The sequence below is a fragment of the Mizuhopecten yessoensis genome, unplaced genomic scaffold (assembly GCF_002113885.1).
Source record: "Mizuhopecten yessoensis strain PY_sf001 unplaced genomic scaffold, ASM211388v2 scaffold716079, whole genome shotgun sequence".
Taxonomy (NCBI): domain Eukaryota; kingdom Metazoa; phylum Mollusca; class Bivalvia; order Pectinida; family Pectinidae; genus Mizuhopecten; species Mizuhopecten yessoensis.
The window spans coordinates 35,947-58,957 of NW_018479937.1; the positions used below are offsets into that span (position 1 = coordinate 35,947).

The window sequence follows — 23,011 nt, forward strand, 5'->3', positions numbered from 1 at the left end:
GTCCCACACATGCAGCTGTCTGCAGAAATCCTTATAGTTATCAGCCTTTCGTAGGTCGTTAAGCAGACAGTTCCATATGCGGGCAGCCTCATACCTAATGGATTTTTCCATACCTGGTAGTTCTAACCCTAGGTATCATAATAATCTACAGTCTCCTCGATCTAGTTCTTGCCTTAAATTATAATTCAACACTTTTTTTTAACTCACCTGTCCCGAAGGGCCAAGTGAGCTTATGGCATGGTGCGGCGTCCGGCGTCAACTTTAAGCTTTAAACAACTTCTTCTTGGTAACCAAAAGGCCTAGGGTGATGATATTTGGCCAAAAGCATGCTTGGATGAAGGCCACCATATATTCAAGGTCACAGGGGTCAAATATTTAAAAAAAAAAAACTTTAAACAACTTCTTCTGAATAAACAAGAGGCCTAGGGTGATGATATTTTGGCAAGTAACATGCTGGGATGAAGGGCTACCACGTTTGTTCAAAAAAATGACCTTGACTTATATTCAAGGTCACAGGGGTCAAATATGTTAAAAACATTTTAACTTCTTCTGAAAAACCAAGAGGCCCAGGGTGATAATATTTGGCCAGTAACATGCTGGGATGAAGGGCTACTAAGTTTGTTCAAATAAATGACATTGACTTATATTTAAGGTCACAGGGGTCAAATATGTTAAACACATTTTAACAACTTCTTCTCAATAACCGAAGGGCCCAGGGTACTGATATTGGGCCTGTAGCATGCTGGGATTAGGGGCTACCATGTTTGTTCAAATGAATGACCTTGACCAACTTTCAAGGTTACAGGGGTCAAATGTTTAAAATCTTCAAACAACTTCTTCTCAATAACCAAAAGGTCCACGGTACTGATATATGGCCTATAGCATGCTGGGATGAAGGGCTACCAAGTTTGTTCAAATGAATGACCTTGACCCACTTTCAAGGTCACAGGGGTCCATATGTTAAAATCTTCAAACGACTACCTCTCAATAACCAAAAGGCCCAGGGTACTGAAATTTGGCCTGTAGCATGCTGGGATGAAGGTCTACCAAGTTTGTTGAAATGAATGACCTTGACCCACTTTCAACCTAATGTCCTTGTTCGACATTCAAGGTCACAGGCGTCATATGTTTAAATCTTTTCATAGGTTCTTATGAATCAAACACTGATATTCTGCATGTAGCTGTATTTTAATCCACTTTTAAGATTACAAGTGTGAGATTAATACCAGGTGAGCGATGCAGGCCCATTGGGCCTATTGTTTTAATTGTCAATTCCTGTATATACCCAGGAGACATACAATGTATTGTTTACAATTTTAAGAATCTCACATTCCGTCATTTTCATGCGTTTTCTGTGCAAGAAAGAAGAATTTGTTTGAAACAGTAGTGCTTTAAAATCAGATTCATAGTCATCTAAAACAAAAGTCAAGGCTCTTTCTTGTTATAATTACTCAATTTTTGTGTCGCCTGCGAAAAGCTGGTGACACATAGTATTGCTATGTTGGCGTTGGCATCGGCGGCGTCCGAACAGAGGTTTTCGGACAATAACTTGAGTTTCCTTGGGCCGATCAAACTCAAACTTCATGCAGTGCTTCCTTACCAAAAGTGCTTGCTTGGGATTGCTTTTTTGGTCCGAAGGTCAAAGGTCAAGGTCACTTCCTATAAATAGAAAATCTGTTTTCGTGCGATAACTTGAGTTTCCTTGGGCCGATCAAACTCAAACTTCATGCAGTGCTAAGCATACTTGCATTTTCAATAAAAAAATTATGGATACCAATGAGGTGATGCTGGTCTTGCTTGTGGACACCATATTGGAGTGGAATTGAGACAGTGAGTATCCATAGCAAGTTCCTTAAAACTTCCCAGAATAACAGATTATATAACAAAATGATGCCATCCAAAAACATAATCTATGATTATTGCTTACTTTTAACATTATTTCATGAAATGAAAAGTGTATCTATTTCTTCGTAATCTCCCAGCTTCCTGCGCAGGCAACACATCCACTTCCGAGGAATTCTTGTGTTGGGCGCAGACTGGCTACAAAAATGCCAAATAATTACAACCCAAAGTTAGATACAAAATATATAATACCCAGCCCACAGGTCACAGCTGGTAGTCAATGTACTCACTGTACACTGTTACCTCCAGCCCACAGGTCACAGCTGGTAGTCAATGTACTCACTGTACACTGTTACCTCCAGCCCACAGGTCACAGCTGGTAGTCAATGTACTCACTGTACACTGTTACTCCCAGCCCACAGGTCACAGCAGGTGGTCAATGTACTCACTGTTCACTGTTACTCCCAGCCCACAGGTCACAGCTGGTGGTCAATGAACTCACTGTGCACTGTTACTCCCAGCCCACAGCTCACAGCTGGTAGTCAATGTACTCACTGTACACTGTTACTCCCAGCCCACAGGTCACAGCTGGTAGTCAATGTACTCACTGTTCACTGTTACTCGAGCTCCCAGCCCACAGGTCACAGCTGGTAGTCAATGTACTCACTGTACACTGTTACTCCCAGCCCACAGGTCACAGCTGGTAGTCAATGTACACTGTTACTCCCAGCCCACAGGTCACAGCTGGTAAGCAATGTAGTTACTGCACACTGTTACTCAGTGTTCTCAGTTAGTTTTGATCTAGGTCACGTTAACTTGGAAGGAGTAGTCGGTTGAAGGCTGCAGTCCACATGCTAATAATACAGTAAGCAACCGTCATTTATGTTCAGACCGTCACGTGAGGGAGACACAGTTTGGGGCTTGTACAAGTCTATAACGGGTCCATACGACTTTAAAAAAAAGGTTCTTGTATGGGGCTTGTACAAGTCTATAACGGGTCCATACGACTTTAAAAAAAAGGGTCTTGTATGGGGCTTGTACAAGTCTATAACGTGTCCATACGACTTTAAAAAAAAGGTTCTTGTATGGGGCTTGTAAAAGTCTATAACGGGTCCATACGACGTTAAAAAAAAGGTTCTTGTATGGGGCTTGTAAAAGTCTATAACGGGTCCATACGACGTTAAAAAAAAGGTTCTTGTATGGGGCTTGGACAAGTCTATAACGGGTCCATACGACGTTAAAAAAAAGGTTCTTGTATGGGGCTTGTACAAGTCTATAACGGGTCCATACGACTTTAAAAAAAAAGGTTCTTGTGTGTTGTATTTGGATGCTAAAAACCTTTGCATTCCCCCAAACTGAACCATTTTCTATCAATGTTGCATGTTTGGTCTTTGAGATAGCATGAGGATTCATTCATTCTACGATATGATTGATCGAAATTACTTGCTGCTGTGATTAAATTTACCTGAATCTACTCATTTTCTTCGTTCATATATATAGCTGTGAATTAAAAAGGGGAACACCAGAAATGTTGAGTTTTGTGAGTTTTGAGACATACGACTATTAACGACTACAGTACCAAATACAGTCACGTGAACATCCAGAATGAAAACTAGAGTGGTCGTAGTTACCCGACACACCCCTATACGTCTTCTGAAAATATAGCTCATTCAAAGTTGATGAATAGCAGACTGCTTTGACTAAAAAATTATGAGAACACAGTACCGATACTAAATATAAGATAACTTAAAGGATACTAGAAAGACATACCAGCACGTATACCCGAGATCCAGATTCAGGATTTGAACCCAGAATCTCGGAACTCTAGATGCATATGGTACTTTAGCTAATTGAGCTGGTCAAATTAAAATTAAAATTCTGTTATTACATTGAGCTTTACAGCTGATCTGTATAAGATATACACAGATTACATGGTCACCGGCAGCCACCCAGTCCCACTACAGTATTATAGCTATAGCCAGTTAATAATTGAATGAAGATTCTCAGGGTAACGTATTAACCATTGAGATGCAAAATTACAATATCGTTTTTGTCTTGCTGCCATGAAGTGGAAGTGAGACTTAGGTGTTGCTTTTCTGGCAACGGCGGTGACTCCTAATTTGTAACTCCAAGGTTGCAGCTTTCCAAAAACATATAAATATCTGAAAGAGTGTTTTTCTCTCGTACCCTAACCACTCCAACAAATTAAACATATATCTAATAATGATTCTTACAAATGTGGGGTTTTCATATTGGTTTAACCCAGAGCTTAAAAACCCATAGCTTGACAGGTGCTTTTGGCCCAATTAGACTTCTGATGACGAGATATGTAACACTCTACACCTCTAGATCTGGGCATCAAAATGTTTGTTTTCTATCATGTTAATTATTTTCCAATTTTATGGTTTTGTGGATTTCTGCATTGCAGCAGTGTAAATTTCCTGATTTTGTTAAGCTGATTGTCAATGTAAATAATTAGGGCCCCGTATCGGAGATACAGGTGCCCTATAGTAATCACTCTTTCTGTCTGTCTGTTTGTCTGTCCGTCCACAAATTTTGTTCCTGGCTGATAACTTTGGTATTTATTGACTGATGCACATGAAACATGGTCAAGATGTTCAGTTCATAAAAATACACATTGAGGTAAAAAATCAAGCCAAAGGTCAAGGTCATTAGGTTCAAAGGTCAAGGTCAAATTTTACATCTTTTCACTGATGAACATTTTGTTATGACACTATGAAGCAAAGTTGATCAGAATTAAACAAGGAGTCAACTGACCAAAGGTCAAGGTCATCGGGTCAGGGGTGAAGGTCAAATTTTGTATCTTTTCACTGGTGAACATTTCGCTATGACACTTTGAAGCAATGTTGCTCAGAATTAAACAAGAAGTCAATTGACCAAACGTCAAGGTCACTGGGTCAAAGGTGAAGGTTAAATTTTGTACCTTTTCCCTGATGAACATTTTGTTATGACATTATGAAGCAATGTTGTTCAGAACTTAACACAGAGTCAACTGACCTTAGGTTGGACGGTTACGGGGTCCAAAGGGTCAAGGTCAAGTTTTGTATTTTTCACTGATGAACATTTTGTTTTGATATTAAGAAGGAAAGTTGGTCGGAATTACCAACTGACCAAAGATTAGGGTCACTTGGTTAATGGTCAAGGTCATTTGGATCCAAATTAAAGGTCAAAGACAAAGTGGATCTCTGACTTTGACCCTGGCTCTTGATGAAGGAGGTACATGTATATAAGGTGAAATAAAACAAATCAAAGGTAACACATGAGTATTGCACCAGTATTTACATTTCTGTTAGCCCAGCAAATATGGAGGTGGAATGAAACAAGACTCACATCATAGATCATGTAAAATGTATATTTTGCTTCCTTGCGATTCTTTTTGAAGTCCAAATGTCAAATGTCAAGCTAAGCTATATGGGCAGACTGCTTGTTGATGATTATGGGCGATATATTGCCACAAGACGGGGCCCTTACTGACCTGTCAGTGTTCTAGTTTGTCTTGTTGATTATGGGGGATATATTGCCACAAGACGGGGCCCTTACTGACCTGTCAGTGTTCTAGTTGATTTAATTTTTGAGTACCAAAGCTCCAACTTGAATATACTTTCTTCATGTTTGTAGGTTGTATGCACCAGAAAATCCAGCAGCACGAGAAGGGGAGCCCAGGTAAGCTGTAATGGACAAGTAATGGACAACAGGACTAGGGCGTTTTAAAATTTCAGAAGTCAAATAGAATTTCTCTGAATTTGAAGAGTCAAAACATATATCAAATAGACCAAGAGCCAAATTTAAAACTCATTTTGGGGAGGCACAAACATCAAGAGTTAATTGAAATCTCGATATAATAATTGTTGATTTTTGTGCTTTAGACAAACACCTAAGAAAACATGTTTTGTAGAAAAGGGTGGATAATTAAAATGAATGGAACAGGTCAGAGGAATAGAGTTAAAAAGGTCCACATGATTCATTTCTTGGGATTGGTTTTGGAAATACTACATGCATGTACATCTAACTGTTGTTTATCATTTGGCGGAGTTATGGCCCCTTGAATAATGTGCAATAACTACAACAAATGTTAACAAATTTTCATCAAACTTGGTCACAGGGTTAAATGCCTTGTTCGATGACCACTTTTTTTCTTCAAACTTGGTTCGATTTTGATGAAAATTGGTACATAGGGATATTAGGGGACTGTGAATTCAGCCACATATGTTCCGTTGCCATAGCAACCATGCGGAGGCTTCTGGTTGGTCGAAATTTAGATATTGTTCTATTTTGATGAAAACTTGTACAGTGTATATAGGGATATTAGGGGACTGCGAATAAAACTGCATTAGTTTCGTTACCATAGCAACCACGGATTGCGAATTCAATCGCATAGGTTTCGTTGCCATAGCAACCATATAGTAACCACACAAAGGCTTCTGATTGGTGGAAATTCAGTTATTGTTCAATTTTAATGAAAATTGGTATATAGGGGTAAAAGGGGACTGTGAATTCAACTGCATATGTTTTGTTGCCATAACAACCACATAGAGGCTTCTGAATATTGATAAATAGGGGTATTAGGGGACTGTGAATAAAACCACATAAGTTACGTTACCATAGCAACCACACAGAGGCTTCTGATTGGTTGCAATTTAGATATTGTTTGATTTCGATTAAAATTGGTATATAAGGGTATTAGGGGACTGCAAATTCAAGCACATACGTTTCGTTGCCATTGCAAATACACAGGATTCTGATTGGTTGCAATTTAAAAATTGCTCAATTTCATTCAAATTTAGTATGTATACATTGTAGGTGTACTATATATATGGCAATGCGGTCCTTTTCTAATGCATCTTTGCGACTATGGGGGCAGTTTGGGGGACATCGGTAATGGTCCCCCATTATAATAAGTACTTGTTGCTGTAGATATTGTTAAGATGTTTCAACCAAATTCCTTATGCACATCCAACTCATGCTAAGTTTGCCAACCGATGTGATTTGTGCATATTTATGGATAATCATTGAGGTATAGGGCTTTTTTTCTTTCTTCAATTTTCAAACTATACATTATGTCTCAACAGCACGATACTCGCATGTTTAAACCTAACCTCAATAATGTTAACCTACAATATGTCCTGCAAGCGGGGGATATAAATTCCACGATTTTGCTTGTTAATTAGTTGATATGTTACCTGTAAATGTGCCAAAAAACAAAAGATTTCACCAGGTGGTCGATCAAACTATTAATCCGTAATTGCAGTTTCAATCCACCCTCCGCATTCTGATAAACTAGAATTGAACTTCCATCAATACTCCAGAAAACATCTATTGCTTTGCAGATACATACTTGTCTCTGCTTTGCGTTTAAATGCAAATTGAACTTGATAGTCATTTATTAGCTCACCTGGTCCGAAGGACCTAGGTGAGCTTATGCCATACCGGGGCGTCCGTCGTCCGTCCGTCCAATTGTACAAATGGTGGGGCTGACTCCCCAGGGGGCTTAGTGGCGGGGCCAAAAGGGGGCAATTTGACTATATTGCTACAAACGACTTCTTCTGTAGAACTGTGCATTGGATATCAATCATATTTGAGCAAAAGCATTCCTGGGAGGCAGGGATTTAAAGTTGTACAAATGGTGTGGCTGACGCCCCCCAGGGAGCTGAGGGGCAGGGCCAAAAATCGTATTTGGCTATACTGCTTTAAGCGACTTCTTTTCTGGAACTAAGAAGTGGATATCAACCATATTTGACTGGAAGCATCCCTAGGTTGTGGAGATTCAAAATGGTACAAATGGTTGGGCTGACCCCCCAGGGGGCTGAGGGGCTGGGCCAAAAGGGGGCAATTTTGTTATTTTGCTATTAACGGCTTCTTCTGCAGAACTTTGCCATTTATATTGATCATATTTGGTCGGAAGTATGCATGGGAGGCGGGGATTCAAAATTGTACAAATGGTGGGGCTGACCCCCCGGGCTAAGGGGTGGGGCCAATAAAATGTATTACTTGGAAATGGTTCAGATCCCCACCATATAACCATATATACAATTGCTGAGTATAAAGAGAAGAATGCACATTTGCTTCCAGGATGTCCGTAGGGTCTGGCCCCACCCTTGGAGACATAGTCCCTGGACCATAACTTGAAAACGGTTGAGGTCCCCACCCCAAAATTATATATACAAATGCTGGGCATAAAGAGACGAATGCAGTCATGATATTAGAATTGGTCCCAGGGTCTGCCCCACCCTTGCAGACTTGGCCCCTGGGGCATAACTTTGAAACGGTTGAGATCCCCACCCCAAAACTATATACACAAATGCTGGGCAAAAAGAGACAAATGCAGTCACGATATTAGAATCGATCCTGGGATCTGGCCACAACTCTAGGGACCTAGTTACTGAGTCAAAGCTTGGAAACAGCTGAGATCCCCACCCCATAACCATACATAAAATTGCTGGGCATGAAAAATCTAATATAGCTATGCTACAAGGATTGGGCTTGGTGTCTGTCATATTCCCTTGGTCTCATTTGTAGAATATTTTGCCATGATTGCTTAGGTATCCAGGTGAGCGATACAGGCCCTCTGGGCCTCTTGTTAATATGTACGACTTGACTGTTTGCTGTGTTTTTGCTGACGTCGATTTGGATAGTTCAATCTACATTTTATTTTAGTGACTATAATTTCATGTTATTCCAACAGGATTGACAATATTTATTTAATTTTGTTCGAACTGACCGAAGGTTAACCATAATATATCAATGCAATCATTTTATTTAACAGAACTCAGTGTTGATGACTGTTGGAAGTCGAGTGCTAGCTAGCTTGTAAGGCAGTATTTCCCCATCATATTTCTTAGCTGTTACAACTTGTTCGATGATTAATTTTTCAGATGTAGGGTTACATACTAGATATGTTATGTTTAGTTACTTAAATTAACTGCACGACTTGACACATTTTGCTTCTTAAATAGAACTAAGTTATGTTAGTTTTTGGCCTCGAGTTACAAATGGTACTGGAAAGATTGAACTATAGGATATATGATACACATTGGTCTTTGACAAAAATAGACATGCTCATTTATTTATGAACTGTGCAGTATAACCCAGTGTCATGCATAAAAAAGTTAGGGGAAATAGAGGTAAACCTTTATAATCCTTCTCCAACCATAGGGATAAAGGGATTTTATCCCAATTAGGTCTGGAGCATCCTTAGGCCAAGGGCACTCAATTTTGTATAAATGGTGGGTTTGGCCACACTGGGGGCAGAGGAGCGGGGCCAAATAGGGGAAATAGAGGTAAAACCTTTAAAATCCTTCTTCTACCATAGGGATTAAGGGATTTTATTCTTATTTAGTCTGGAACATTCCTGGTCCAAGGGGACTCAGTTTTGTATAAACGGAGGGTGTGGCCCCAGCCCTCTGGGGGCAGAGGGGTGGGACCCAATAGGGGAAATAGAGGTAAAACCATTGAATTCCTTCTCCTGCAATAGGGATTCAAGATTTTATCCCAATGTTGTTCCCACCAAGCTGTCTAGTACTGCCTGTTACTATTAGGATATATTCATTAAAACAAGATGACCACCAGCTGGCCGCCATCTTGGATTTTGTCATTTGAAGTTTGTTCTTACTATATGAGTATATCTCAAGAAATCCTGGAGGGATCTTTCTGAATTTTCATATGTACATACAGTATACCTACCAAGGAGTGCTATATCTTTACTTCATATCAAGTACTTTAAACATATATTCAGGTGAGCGATACAGGCCCTCTGGGCCTCTTGTTCATAGGGGGTACATATACATTTTTGTCGGGGTATAGAAATCATTCGGGGGATACATTTTGGTTGGGGTATAAAAAGGATTTGAAGGGGATTGAAGAGAGGTTGGATAACGACTCTAACATAACTGTTAATGTTTCTACATGCTTAATGTTTCTACATGCTTACCCTAACCTTATTGTTGCCAGTGATTGAAATTATTTAGGCATAATTTCCTGGCTCTGGGGGTTGGGATTTGGTAAGGATGGATAAATCTTCCCATGTAATCTCCTGTTCAACTTCTGTTTGGATTTTCATTATTGAAACATTATATATTTCATAGGGAGGTACTTTTTTCTACAAGGGGGGTACTTTTTGGTAGAGTATAAAAAGTATCCGGATACTATACTTTTTATGCAGTAGAAGCATTTTATGCACGACACCGGAACTCACTGACAAGTTCAGCAACGTCAAGCATGGTGAGTAGCTGGATGTGTGACGTTACACAGTGTACATATGTACAGCACTCAACTCCAACAGTCATCAACACTGCAGAGAGGAACTGGAACACTCCCATATCCTCATCAGATACATTTCTCCATTTTTGGAGGCTTCTGTTGTTATCAAATTCTAAGGATCATGACATGAAAAAAGGGATACAGTTTGTAAGTACAGTACCTGGGTATTCATTCTTTTATTAAATCATTAACTCTTATTTCCTCAAAAAAACCCCTCAAAAACATAAAACTTATTTGAAAACACCTAGGATTGAGATGAGAACAGTTACTTATAAATGCAATTCATGAATATTTTTTAAGAAATAAATCAGCAACAAATATAATGTAGGTACATTGTGAGGGGTGATGTATATATATATATAGATTGGTGTGGTCAGTTACACTAGACAAGCATAAAGTACGCTATAGATATAGCCAATATACGGCCTGATACAAACAACTTAATACCAACCTAGTTACACTAGCCAAGCATTAAGGATATTATAGATATAGCCAATATCCAGCGTGATACAAACAACTTAATACAAATCTAGTCACACTAGCCAAGCATTAAGGATATTATAGATATAGCCAATATACGGACTGATACAAACAACTTAATAACAATCTAGTCACACTAGCCAAGCATTAAGGATGTTATTATAGATACAGCCAATATACAGCCTGATAAAAACAACTTAATACCAATCCAGTTACACTAGCCAAGCATTAAGGATGTTATAGATATAGCCAATATACGGCCCAATACAAACAACTTAATACCAATCTAGTTACACTAGCCAAGCATTAAGGATGCTATTATAGATATAGCCAATATACAGCCTGATATATACACACAACGTAATACCACTCTAGTTACACTAGCCAAGCATTAAGGATGTTATTATAGATATAGCCAATATACAGCCTGATATATACACACAACTTAATACCACTCTAGTTACACTAGCCAAGCATTAAGGATGTTATTATAGATATAGCCAATATATGGCCTGATATATACACACAACTTAATACCAATCTAGTTACACTAGCCAAACATTAAGGATGTTATAGATATAGCCAATATACAGCCTGATATATACACATAACTTAATACCACTCTAGTTACACTAGCCAAGCATTAAGGATGTTATTATAGATATAGCCAATATACTGCCTGATAGATACACTCAACCTAATACCAATCTAGTTACACTAGCCAAGCATTAAGGATGTTATTAAAGATTTAGACAATATACGGCCTGATACAAACAGATTAATACTAATCTAGTTACACTAGCCAAACATTAAGGATGACAATATACGGCCTGATACAAACAAATTAATACTAATCTAGTTACACTAGCCAAACATTAAGGATGACAATATACGGCCTGATACAAACAAATTAATACTAATCTAGTTACACTAGCCAAACATTAAGGATGTTATAGATATAAACAATATACGGCCTCCAATATACGTCCTGATACAAACAACTTAATACCAATCTAGTTACACTAGCCAAGCATTAAGGATGCTATTAAAGATTTAGACAATATACGGCCTGATACAAACAAATTAATACTAATCTAGTTACACTAGCCAAACATTAAGGATGTTATAGATATAGCCAATATACAGCCTGATATATACACACAACTTATTACCAATCTAGTTACACTAGCCAAGCATTAAGGATGTTATAGATATAGCCAATATATGGCCTGATACAAACAACTTAATACCAATCTCGTTACACTAGCCAAGCATTAAGGATGTTATAGATATAGCCAATATACAGCCTGATACAAACAACTTAATACCAATCTAGTTACACTAGCCAAACATTGAGGATGTTATAGATATAGCCAATATATGGCCTGATACAAACAACTTAATACCAATCTAGTTACACTAGCCAAGCATTAAGGATGTTATTAAAGATTTAGACAATATACAGCCTGATGTACACAAACAACTTAATACCAATCTAGTTACACTAGTAAAGCATTAAGGAGGTTATAGATATAGCCAATATACCGCCTGATACAAACAACTTAATACCAATCTAGTTACACTAGCCAAAAATTAAGGATATTATAGATATAGCCAATATACGGCCTGATACAAACAACTTAATACCAATCTAGTAACACTAGCCACACATTAAGGATGTTATAGATATATCCAATATACGGCCTGATACAAACAACTTAATACCAATCAAGTTACACTAGCCAAGCATTAAGGATGCTATTATAGATATAGCCAATATACAGCCTGATACAAACAACTTAATACCAAGCTAGTAACACTAGCCACACATTAAGGATGTTATAGATATAGCCAATATACAGCCTGATACAAACAACTTAATACCAATCTAGTAACACTAGCCACACATTAAGGATGTTATAGATATAGCCAATATACGGCCTGATACAAACAACTTAATACCAATCAAGTTACACTAGCCAAGCATTAAGGATGCTTTTATAGATATAACCAATATACGGCCTGATACAAACAACTTAATACCAATCTAGTTACCCTAGCCAAGCATTAAGGATGTTATAGATATAGCCAATATACGGCCTGATACAAACAACTTAATACCAATCTAGTTACACTAGCCAAGCATTTAGGATGCTATTATAGATATAGCCAATATACTGCCTGATACAAACAACTTAATACCAATCTAGTTACACTAGCGAAACATTAAGGATGTTATAGATATAGACAAAATACGGCCTGATACAAACAACTTAATACCAATCTAGTTACACTAGCCAAGCATTAAGGATGTTATAGATATAAACAATATGCGGCCTGATACAAACAACTTAATACCAATCTAGTTACACTAGCCAAAAATTAAGGATGCTATTATAGATATAGCCAATATACGGCCTGATATATACACACAACTTAATACCAATCTAGTTACACTAGCCAAACATTAAGGATGTTATAGATATAGACAATATACAGCCTGATATACACAAGCAACTTAATACCAATCTAGTTACACTAGCCAAACATTAAGGATGCTATTATAGATATAGCCAATATACGGCCTGATACAAACAACTTAATAACAATCTAGTTACACTAGCCAAACATTAAGGATGCTATTATAGATATAGCCAATATACGGCCTGATATATACACACAACTTAATACCAATCTAGTTACACTGGCCAAGCATTAAGGATGTTATAGATATAAACAATATACGGCCTGATACAAACAACTTAATAACAATCTAGTTACACTAGCCAAACATTAAGGATGTTATAGATATAGACAACATACAGCCCGATACAAACAACTTAATACCAATCTAGTTACACTAGCCAAACATTAAGGATGTTATAGATATAAACAATATACGGCCTGATATATACACCGGACTAAATACCAATTTAGTATACACTAGCCAAACATTAAGGATATTATAGATATAGCCAATATACGGCCTGATACAAACAACTTAATACCAATCTAGTTACACTAGATACCAATCTAGTAACACTAGCCACACATTAAGGATGTTATAGATATAGACAAAATACGACCTGATACAAACAACTTAATACCAATCTAGTTACACTAGCCGAACATTAAGGATGTTATAGATATAAACAATATACGGCCTAATATATACACCGGACTAAATACCAATTTAGTATACACTAGCCAAACATTAAGGATATATTAAAGATTTAGACAATATACGGCCTGATACAAACAACCTAATACCAATCTAGTTACACTAGCCAAGCATTAAAGTGGCTATATATAGATATTTAGGATGTTATAGATATAGACAATATACAGCCTGATATACACAAGCAACTTAATACCAATCTAGTTACAATAGCCAAACATTAAGGATGCTATTATAGATATAGCCAATATACAGCCTGATACAAACAACTTAATCCCAATCTAGTTACACTAGCCACACATTAAGGATGTTATAGATATAGAAAAAATACGACCTGATACAAACAACTTAATACCAATCTAGTTACACTAGCAAAGCATTAAGGATGTTATTATAGATATAGCCAATATACGGCCTGATATATACACACAACTTAATACCAATCTAGTAACACTAGCCAAGCATTAAGGATGTTATTATAGATATAGCCAATATACGGCCTGATACAAACAACTTAATACCAATCTAGTTACACTAGCAAAGCATTAAGGATGTTATTATAGATATAGCCAATATACGGCCTGATACAAACAACTTAATACCAATCTAGTTACACTAGATACCAATCTAGTAACACTAGCCACACATTAAGGATGTTATAGATATAGAAAAAATACGACCTGATACAAACAACTTAATACCAATCTAGTTACACTAGATACCAATCTAGTAACACTAGCCACACATTAAGGATGTTATAGATATAGAAAAAATACGACCTGATACAAACAACTTAATACCAATCTAGTTACACTAGCAAAGCATTAAGGATGTTATTATAGATATAGCCAATATACGGCCTGATACAAACAACTTAATACCAATCTAGTTACACTAGATACCAATCTAGTAACACTAGCCACACATTAAGGATGTTATAGATATAGACAAAATACGACCTGATACAAACAACTTAATACCAATCTAGTTACACTAGCAAAGCATTAAGGATGTTATTATAGATATAGCCAATATACGGCCTGATACAAACAACTTAATACCAATCTAGTTACACTAGCCAAGCATTAAAGTGGCTATATATAGATATTTAGCCAATAAAGTAAACCGCCTGATGATACACATGAGTTAACACCAATCCATGTAGCTGTCACAGTATGACCGTATCAGACTACAAAGGAATATGATAAAAAATAAATGATTGATAATATTTGAAATCCTGTACAGTTATATTTATTGATTTATATACTAGGCACGCATATGTAAGTTGAAAGCATGGGACTGACACATACAATATCATTCATACAAAGGTTTCCACAGTAACATCTTGTGGGGATCAGTCAGCTGTCTCTCTGTGGGAGGGGTTGCATTGGTGAAGTGCAGCATTGGGGAGGAGGCAGTCAAGTGTGACGCCTAGGCTATTGTGTCATGTGTCGTAGGTGATGTTTGTGTCGTAGCTTGTCATTATCGTTGCTCGTTGACTGGTACAGAGGCTGAACCAACAGTGATGATGGTGTGAGGAGAGCTGTAGAGGCCATATCAGGAGGGTATGATGTAGTCAGCGGTGTGTCAGACACATGTATACACAGTCTATTGTTTTACTGTAGACAGAAGTTAACACTTTATACTGCTCAATCTTACTAATTACAGAAAATTTATTAACTCATCACATCAACTGCAATTAACACTTCAGGTCATGTTTAGTGTCAGTGATCGGGAGCACATGGGCTAGCTAATACTAACGTGCCTTGTCATGGGTGTAAACATTGCAGAGCCTGATTGCGCGTAACGCAAGTCTACGGAGGTAATGTTGTCATAGCAGGATCCTTTTACCCCCGCGTGCTCCGGAGATTAATTCCTTGGATGTAAAAGTTTTTAAATAACTCTTGCTGTAGTTGATGTGTCTGGAGTTGTTTTTGTGTTATGAAGGTATTATGGCCCACGTGTCTAAGTACTATTACAGGTAAGATTTGATAACAGCTGCATTTATCATTACACACACATACAGAGTTTTCATTTCAGTCATAATGTTCATAAGTTGAAACAATATGATTTAAAATTAAAAACCCTCACTTATGACAAAAGGTCTTGCTTTTTCCTCTTATCATTATAAAAAACTGGGGTTTTCATTTCTAGGTTTAAAAAGTTAAAAGAAAAAAAGTTGTTTACAATTTTATCAGTATTTCTTTTAAAGCTATGTGTACTTGTAGAATTCACCAAATTCACTAACTTTTTAGAGGAACTATAATTTTTATATCAAATAAAGCCTTAACATCCAGCTCAATCATTTGTAAAACAGTCAAATTAAGATAATTTTTAAGTGAAAGTGTACACTTATACAGTATGTCACCTTCTTATGAGGAAGGAAATAGAAAAGTGTACTAAAATACGCTTCATCTAACATTGGAATGTCTTTCATATATTTCAGTTTCTAACAATATTTTGTTTTCAAGATAATTGATATAAAGAGGACATTTATACATATGATCAGGTGTATAGTTTAATCACCTTAATCAAGCTACCTCTAGTGAGTCCAGTTGTCCCCCTACATTGTATATATATCCAGCCTCATTAATCCAGCCACAACTAATATAACCTGGTTGTCCCACCATCCAGTCACCACTAATCTGGTTGTCCCACCATTCAGTCACTACTACTCTGGTTGTCCCACCATCCAGTCATAACTAATCTGGTTGTCCCACCATCCAGGTCATATTCAGTCACTACTAATCTGGTTGTCCCACCATCCAGTCACGACTACTCTGGTTTTCCAACCATCCAGCCACCACTAATCTGGTTGTCCCACCATCCAGTCACTACTAATCTGGTTGTCCCACCATCCAGTCATAACTACTCTGGTTTTCCAACCATCCAGCCACTACTAATCTGGTTGTCCCACCATCCAGTCACTACTACTCTGGTTTTCCAACCATCCAGCCACCACTAATCTGGTTGTCCCACCATCCAGTCACTACTAATCTGGTTGTCCCACCATCCAGTCATTACTAATCTGGTTGTCCCACCATCCAGTCATAACTAATCTGGTTGTCCCACCATCCAGCCACCACTAATCTGGTTGTCCCACCATCCAGTCACTACTAATCTGGTTGTCCCACCATCCAGTCATAACTAATCTGGTTGTCCCACCATCCAGCCACCACTAATCTGGTTGTCCCACCATTCAGTCACTACTACTCTGGTTGTCCCACCATCCAGTCATAACTAAGCTGGTTGTCCCACCATTCAGTCACCAATAATCTGGTTGTCCCACCATCCAGTCACTACTAATCTGGTTGTCCCACCATCCAGTCATAACTAATCTGGTTGTCCCACCATCCAGTCACCACTAATCTGGTTGTCCCACCATCCAGTCATAACTAATCTGGTTGTCCCACCATCCAGCCACCACTAATCTGGTTGTCCCACCATTCAGTCACTACTACTCTGGTTGTCCCACCATCCAGTCATAACTAAGCTGGTTGTCCCACCATTCAGTCACCAATAATCTGGTTGTCCCACCATCCAGCCACCACTAATCTGGTTGTCCCACCATCCAGCCACCACTAATCGCGTTGTCCCACCATTCAGTCACTACTACTCTGGTTGTCCCACGATCGAGTCATCACTAAGCTGGTTGTCCCACCATTCAGCCACCAATAATCTGGTTGTCTTACTATCAGGTCACCACTAATCTGGTTGCCCCACTATCCAGCCACCAATAATCTGGTTGTCTTACTATCAGGTCACCACTAATCTGGTTGCCCCACTATCCAGTCACCAATAATCTGGTTGTCCCACCATCCAGCCACCACTAATCTGGTTGTCCCACCATCCAGTCACTACTACTCTGGTTGTCCCACCATCCAGTCATAACTAATCTGGTTGTCCCATCATCCAGTCACTACTAATCTTGTTGTCCCACCATCCAGGTCATAACTAATCTAGTTGTCCCACCATCCAGTCATAACTAATCTGGTTGTCCAACCATCAAGTCATAACTAATCTGGTTGTCCCACTATCCAGTCACCACTAATCTAGTTGTCTCACTATCCAGTCTCCACTAATATGGTTGCCCCACTATCCAGTCGCCACTAATCGGGTTGTCTTACTATCCAGTAAACACTAATCTGGTTGCCCTACTATCCAGTCACCACCAATCTGGTTGTCCCAATCAGGTCACCATTAATCTGGTTGCCCCACTTTCCACTCACCACTAATCTGGTTGCCCCACTATCCAGCCACCAATAATCTGGTTGTCTTACTATCAGGTCACCACTAGTCTGGTTGCCCCACTATCCATTCACCACTAATCTGGTTGTCCAACCATCCAGTCATAGCTAATCTGGTTGTCCCACTATCCAGTCACCACTAATCTAGTTGCCCAACTATCCAGTCACCACTAATCTGGTTGTCCCACCATCCAGTCATTACTAATCTGGTTGTCCCACCATCCAGTCACTACTACTCGGGTTGTCCAATCATCCAGCCACCACTAATCTGGTTGTCCCCCCATCCAGTCACTACTACTCTGGTTGTCCAATCATCCAGCCACCACTAATCTGGTTGTGCCACCATCCAGTCACTACTAATCTGGTTATCCCACCATCCAGTCACTACTACTCGGGTTGTCCAATCATCCAGCCACCACTAATCTGGTTGTCCCACCATCCAGTCACTACTAATCTGGTTGTCCCACCATCCAGTCACTACTACTCTGGTTGTCCAATCATCCAGCCACCACTAATCTGGTTGTCCCACCATCCAGTCACTACTACTCTGGTTTTCCAATCATCCAGCCACCACTAATCTGGTTGCCCCACCATCCAGTCACTACTAATCTGGTTGTCCCACCATCCAGTCATAACTAATCTGGTTGTCCCACCATCCAGGTCATAACTAATCTAGTTGTCCCACCATCCAGTCATAACTAATCTGGTTGTCCTACCATCAAGTCATAACTAATCTGGTTGTCCCACTATCCAGTAAACACTAATCTAGTTGTCCCACTATCCAGTCACCACTAATCTAGTTGTCTCACTATCCAGTCACCTCTAATATGGTTGCCCCACTATCTAGTCACCCCTAATATGGTTGCCCCACTATCCAGTCACCACTAATCTTGTTGTCTCACTACCCAGTCACCACTCATCTGGTTGCCCCACTATCCAGTCACTACTAATCTTGTTGTCCCACCATCCAGTCATAACTAATCTGGTTGTCCCACCATCCAGCCACCACTAATCTGGTTGTCCCACCATCCAGCCACCACTAATCTGGTTGTCCCACCATCCAGCCACCACTAATCTGGTTGTCCCACCATCCAGCCACCACTAATCTGGTTGTCCCACCATCCAGTCACTACTAATCTGGTTGTCCCACCATCCAGCCACCACTAATCTGGTTGTCCCACCATCCAGCCACCACTAATCTGGTTGTCCCACCATCCAGTCATAACTAATCTGGTTGTCCCCCCATCCAGGTCATAACTAATCTAGTTGTCCCACCATCCAGTCACCACTAATCTGGTTGTCTTAATCCAGTCACCACTAATCTGGTTGCCCCACTATCCATTCACCACTAATCTGGTTGTCCAACCATCCAGTCATAGCTAATCTGGTTGTCTCACTATCCAGTCACCACTAATGAGGTTGCCCCACTATCCAGTCACCACCAATCTGGTTGTCCCACTATCCAGTCACCACTAATCTGGTTGTCCCACTATCCAATCACCACTAATCTGGTCGCCCCACTATCCAGTCACTACTAATAAGGTTGCCCCACTATTCCGTCATCACTAATCTGGTTGTCCTACCATCCAGTCACCACTAATCTGGTTGTCTCACTATCCAGTCACCACTAATCTGGTTGCCCTACTATCCAGTCACCACTAATCTGGTTGCCCCACTATCCAGTCACCACTAATAAGTCACCACCAATCTGGTTGTCCCACTATTCTGGTTGTCTTACGATCTAGTCACTACTAATCTGGATGCCCTACTATCCAGTCACCACTAATCTGGTTGCCCCACTATCCAGTCACTACTAATCTGGTTGCCCTACTATCCAGTCACCACTAATCTGGATGTCTTAATCCAGTCACCACTAATCTGGTTGCCCCACTATCCAGTCACCACCAATCTGGTTGTCCCACTATCCAGTCACCACTAATCTGGTTGCCCCACTATCCAGTCACCACTAATCTGGTTGTCTCACTATCCACTCACCACTAATCTGGTTGCCCCACTATCCAGTCACCACTAATCTTGTTGTCTCACTATCCAGTCACCACTAATCTGGTTGCCCCACTATCCAGTCACCACTAATCTGATTGTCTCACTATCCAGTCACCACTAATCTGGTTGCCCAACTATCCAGTCACCACTAATCTGGTTGTCCCAGTATATACTACGCTTTGTCCAGCCAAAGTTGGGTGTTATAAACTGTCTAATGGGATCCTATTTCCTATTTCTTCAAGAAACGTTGCACTATAAAACGTGTGCATTGTGATAATCAGACCAATACATGCATGTTGTGTCCCACATTGTGTGAGATTAGACAAATTTCTTTGTATGATAGCTTGAAGATATTATTTTTCTAAATATACAGTATTTGAAAAAAAGAAAAATGCTGAATAAATTCATATAGAAAGGACCTGTTACAGGAACAAAAGAATTTTGCCCACAAAGCTATTTAACCATTACTGGGTTATATTTGTAGCTCCTTAAGACACGACCCATGAGATATTTTTAAAAAATTAATAAGGTCCCCAGGGCCTGTGCTATCAACTATTTAGTGCCGCCTTCCAAAGGTGTACGACAGTGTTCACTATTTTGTCCAAAAAACTATCAAAACAATGTTTTACGCTATCAAATAATATTATATTATTTAAAGTAGGATCTGCTGCAAATTATGAACTCAAATATGTAACAAAAATTGCATAATAAAAAAGTTATAAAATCTTAAACTCTAAAAATGTTGGTATTTTCATACACTTTTTTGCTACATCAATAGTTTTACGGAAATAAACACCAATTTCTGGTTCTTGTACACCAAAAACCTTATGATCTTATTTGGTGCATTATGTTGAGATATGATGATGAAAATTTCATTTACATGTCAATTTGTAGCAACATCTATTTTCAAATAAAACCCAACAACCTTATGACCTATATAGTCATGTTTGATAATTTAACAATATGTCGCACCTATTTATTATCGCAACTGATCAAATTTTCATCAATAAGATCTGCTGCTCATTAAGAGCCACACTATAAAGCTAGATGTTGCAAAATAAAAAAAGTTATGCAGTCTCACACACATTAAAGTTTAGTATGTTATGTACATTTTTAGTTGTTTCGCATCTTTTCTAGTATTTACAGGTACTTGGTCCATCAGACCTAGTAACTATTCTACTTAGGGCCCCGTATCGGAGATACGGGTGCCCTATAGTAATCACTCTGTCTGTCTGTCTGTCTGTCCACAAATTTTGTTCCTGGCTGATAACTTTGGTATTTATTGACCGATGTACATGAAACTTGGTCAAGATGTTTAGTTCACAAAAATACACATTGAGGTAAAAAGTCAAGGTGAAAGGTCAAGGTCATTAGGTTCAAAGGTCAAGGTCAAATTTAACATCTTTTCACTGATGAACAATTTGTCGTGACATTATGAAGCAAAGTTGATCAGAATTAAACAAGGAGTCAACTGACCAAAGGTCAAGGTCATCGGGTCAGGGGTCAAGGTCAAATTTTGTAGCTTTTCACTGGTGAACATTTCGCTATGACATTATGAAGCAAAGTTGTTCGGAATTAAACAAAGAGACACACTGAGGTAAAAAGTCGAGGTCAAAGGTCAAGGTCATTAGATTCAAAGGTCAAGGTCAAATTTTGCATCTTTTCACTGATGAACATTTTGTTATGACATGATGAAGCAAAGTTGATCAGAATTAAACAAGGAGTCAACTGACCAAAGGTCAAGGTCATTGGGTCAAAGGTCAAGGTTAAATTTTGTATCTTTTCACTGGTGAACATTTCGCTATGACACTTTGAAGCAATGTAGCTCAGATTAAACAAGGAGTCAATTGACCAAAGGTCAAGGTCACTGGGTCAAAGGTGAAGGTTAAATTTTGTATCTTTTCCTTGATGAACATTTTGTTATGACATTATGAAGCAATGTTGTTCAGAACTTAACACAGAGTCAACTGACCTTAGGTCCAGGTTATGGGTTTCAAAGGGTCAAGGTCAAGTTTTGTATCTTTTCCTTGATGAACATTTTGTTATGATATTAAGGAGCAAAGTTGGTCGGAACTTAACACAGAGTCAACTGACCTTAGGTCCAGGTTACGGGTTTCAAAGGGTCAAGGTCAAGTTTTGTATTTTCACTGATGAACATTTTGTTATGATATAAAGGAGCAAAGTTGGTCCGAATTAAAGAATAAGTCAACTGACCAAAGATCAGGGTCACTAGGTTAATGGTCAAAGTCATTTGGGTCCAAAGGTCAAAGACAAAGTGGATCTTTGACTTTGACCCTGGCTCTTGATGGAGGAGGAGGTATATAAGGTTAAATAAATCAAAGCTAACAAATGAGTATTGCACCGGTATTTACATTTCTGTTAGCCCAGCAAATATGAAGGTGGAAGGAAACAAGACTCACATCATAGTACATGTAAAATGTATATTTTGCTTCCTTGCGATTCTTTTTGAAGTCCACATATCAAATGTCATGCTCAGCTATATGGGCAGATTGCTTCTTGATGATTATGGGGGATATATTGCCACAAGACGGGGCCCTTACTGACCTGTCAGTGTTCTAGTTATTACAGGTACTTGGTCCATCAGACCTAGTAATTATTCTAGTTATAACAGGTACTTGGTCCATCAGACCTAGTAACTATTCTAATATTTACAGGTACTTGGTCCGTCAGACCTAGTAACTTTTCTAGTTATTACAGGTACTTGGTCCATCAGACCTAGTAATTATTCTAGTTATAACAGGTACTTGGTCCATCAGACCTAGTAACTATTCTTGTTTTTAGGTCACCTGAGACAAAGTCTCAAGTGACCTATTGCGATCGCCTTTTGTCCGTCGTCGTCCGTCGTCCGTCGTCCGTCGTGCGTCCGTAAACAATTTACATTTTCGACTTCTTCTCCAAAACCCCTGAACCAATTTCAATGAAATTTTGCAGGGACCTTCCATGGACAAAGGTCAACAAAAAT

General features: G+C 38.9%; 1 protein-coding gene across 4 annotated transcripts in view; it reads left to right on the plus strand.

The window, feature by feature from the left end:
* The window catches only part of LOC110441644 (kelch-like protein 5), an 86,948-nt gene that overhangs the window by 21,364 nt on the left and 42,573 nt on the right, over positions 1–23,011 (plus strand). For all 4 annotated transcript variants that reach the window (XM_021484842.1, XM_021484843.1, XM_021484841.1 and 1 more), the window contains one exon: positions 5,482–5,526. Coding sequence is in view for 1 of the 4 variants with exons in the window: in XM_021484840.1 (XP_021340515.1) it covers positions 5,482–5,526 (45 nt within the window). In the remaining 3 variants the exon portion in view is untranslated. The remainder of the gene's footprint in view (positions 1–5,481; positions 5,527–23,011) is intronic.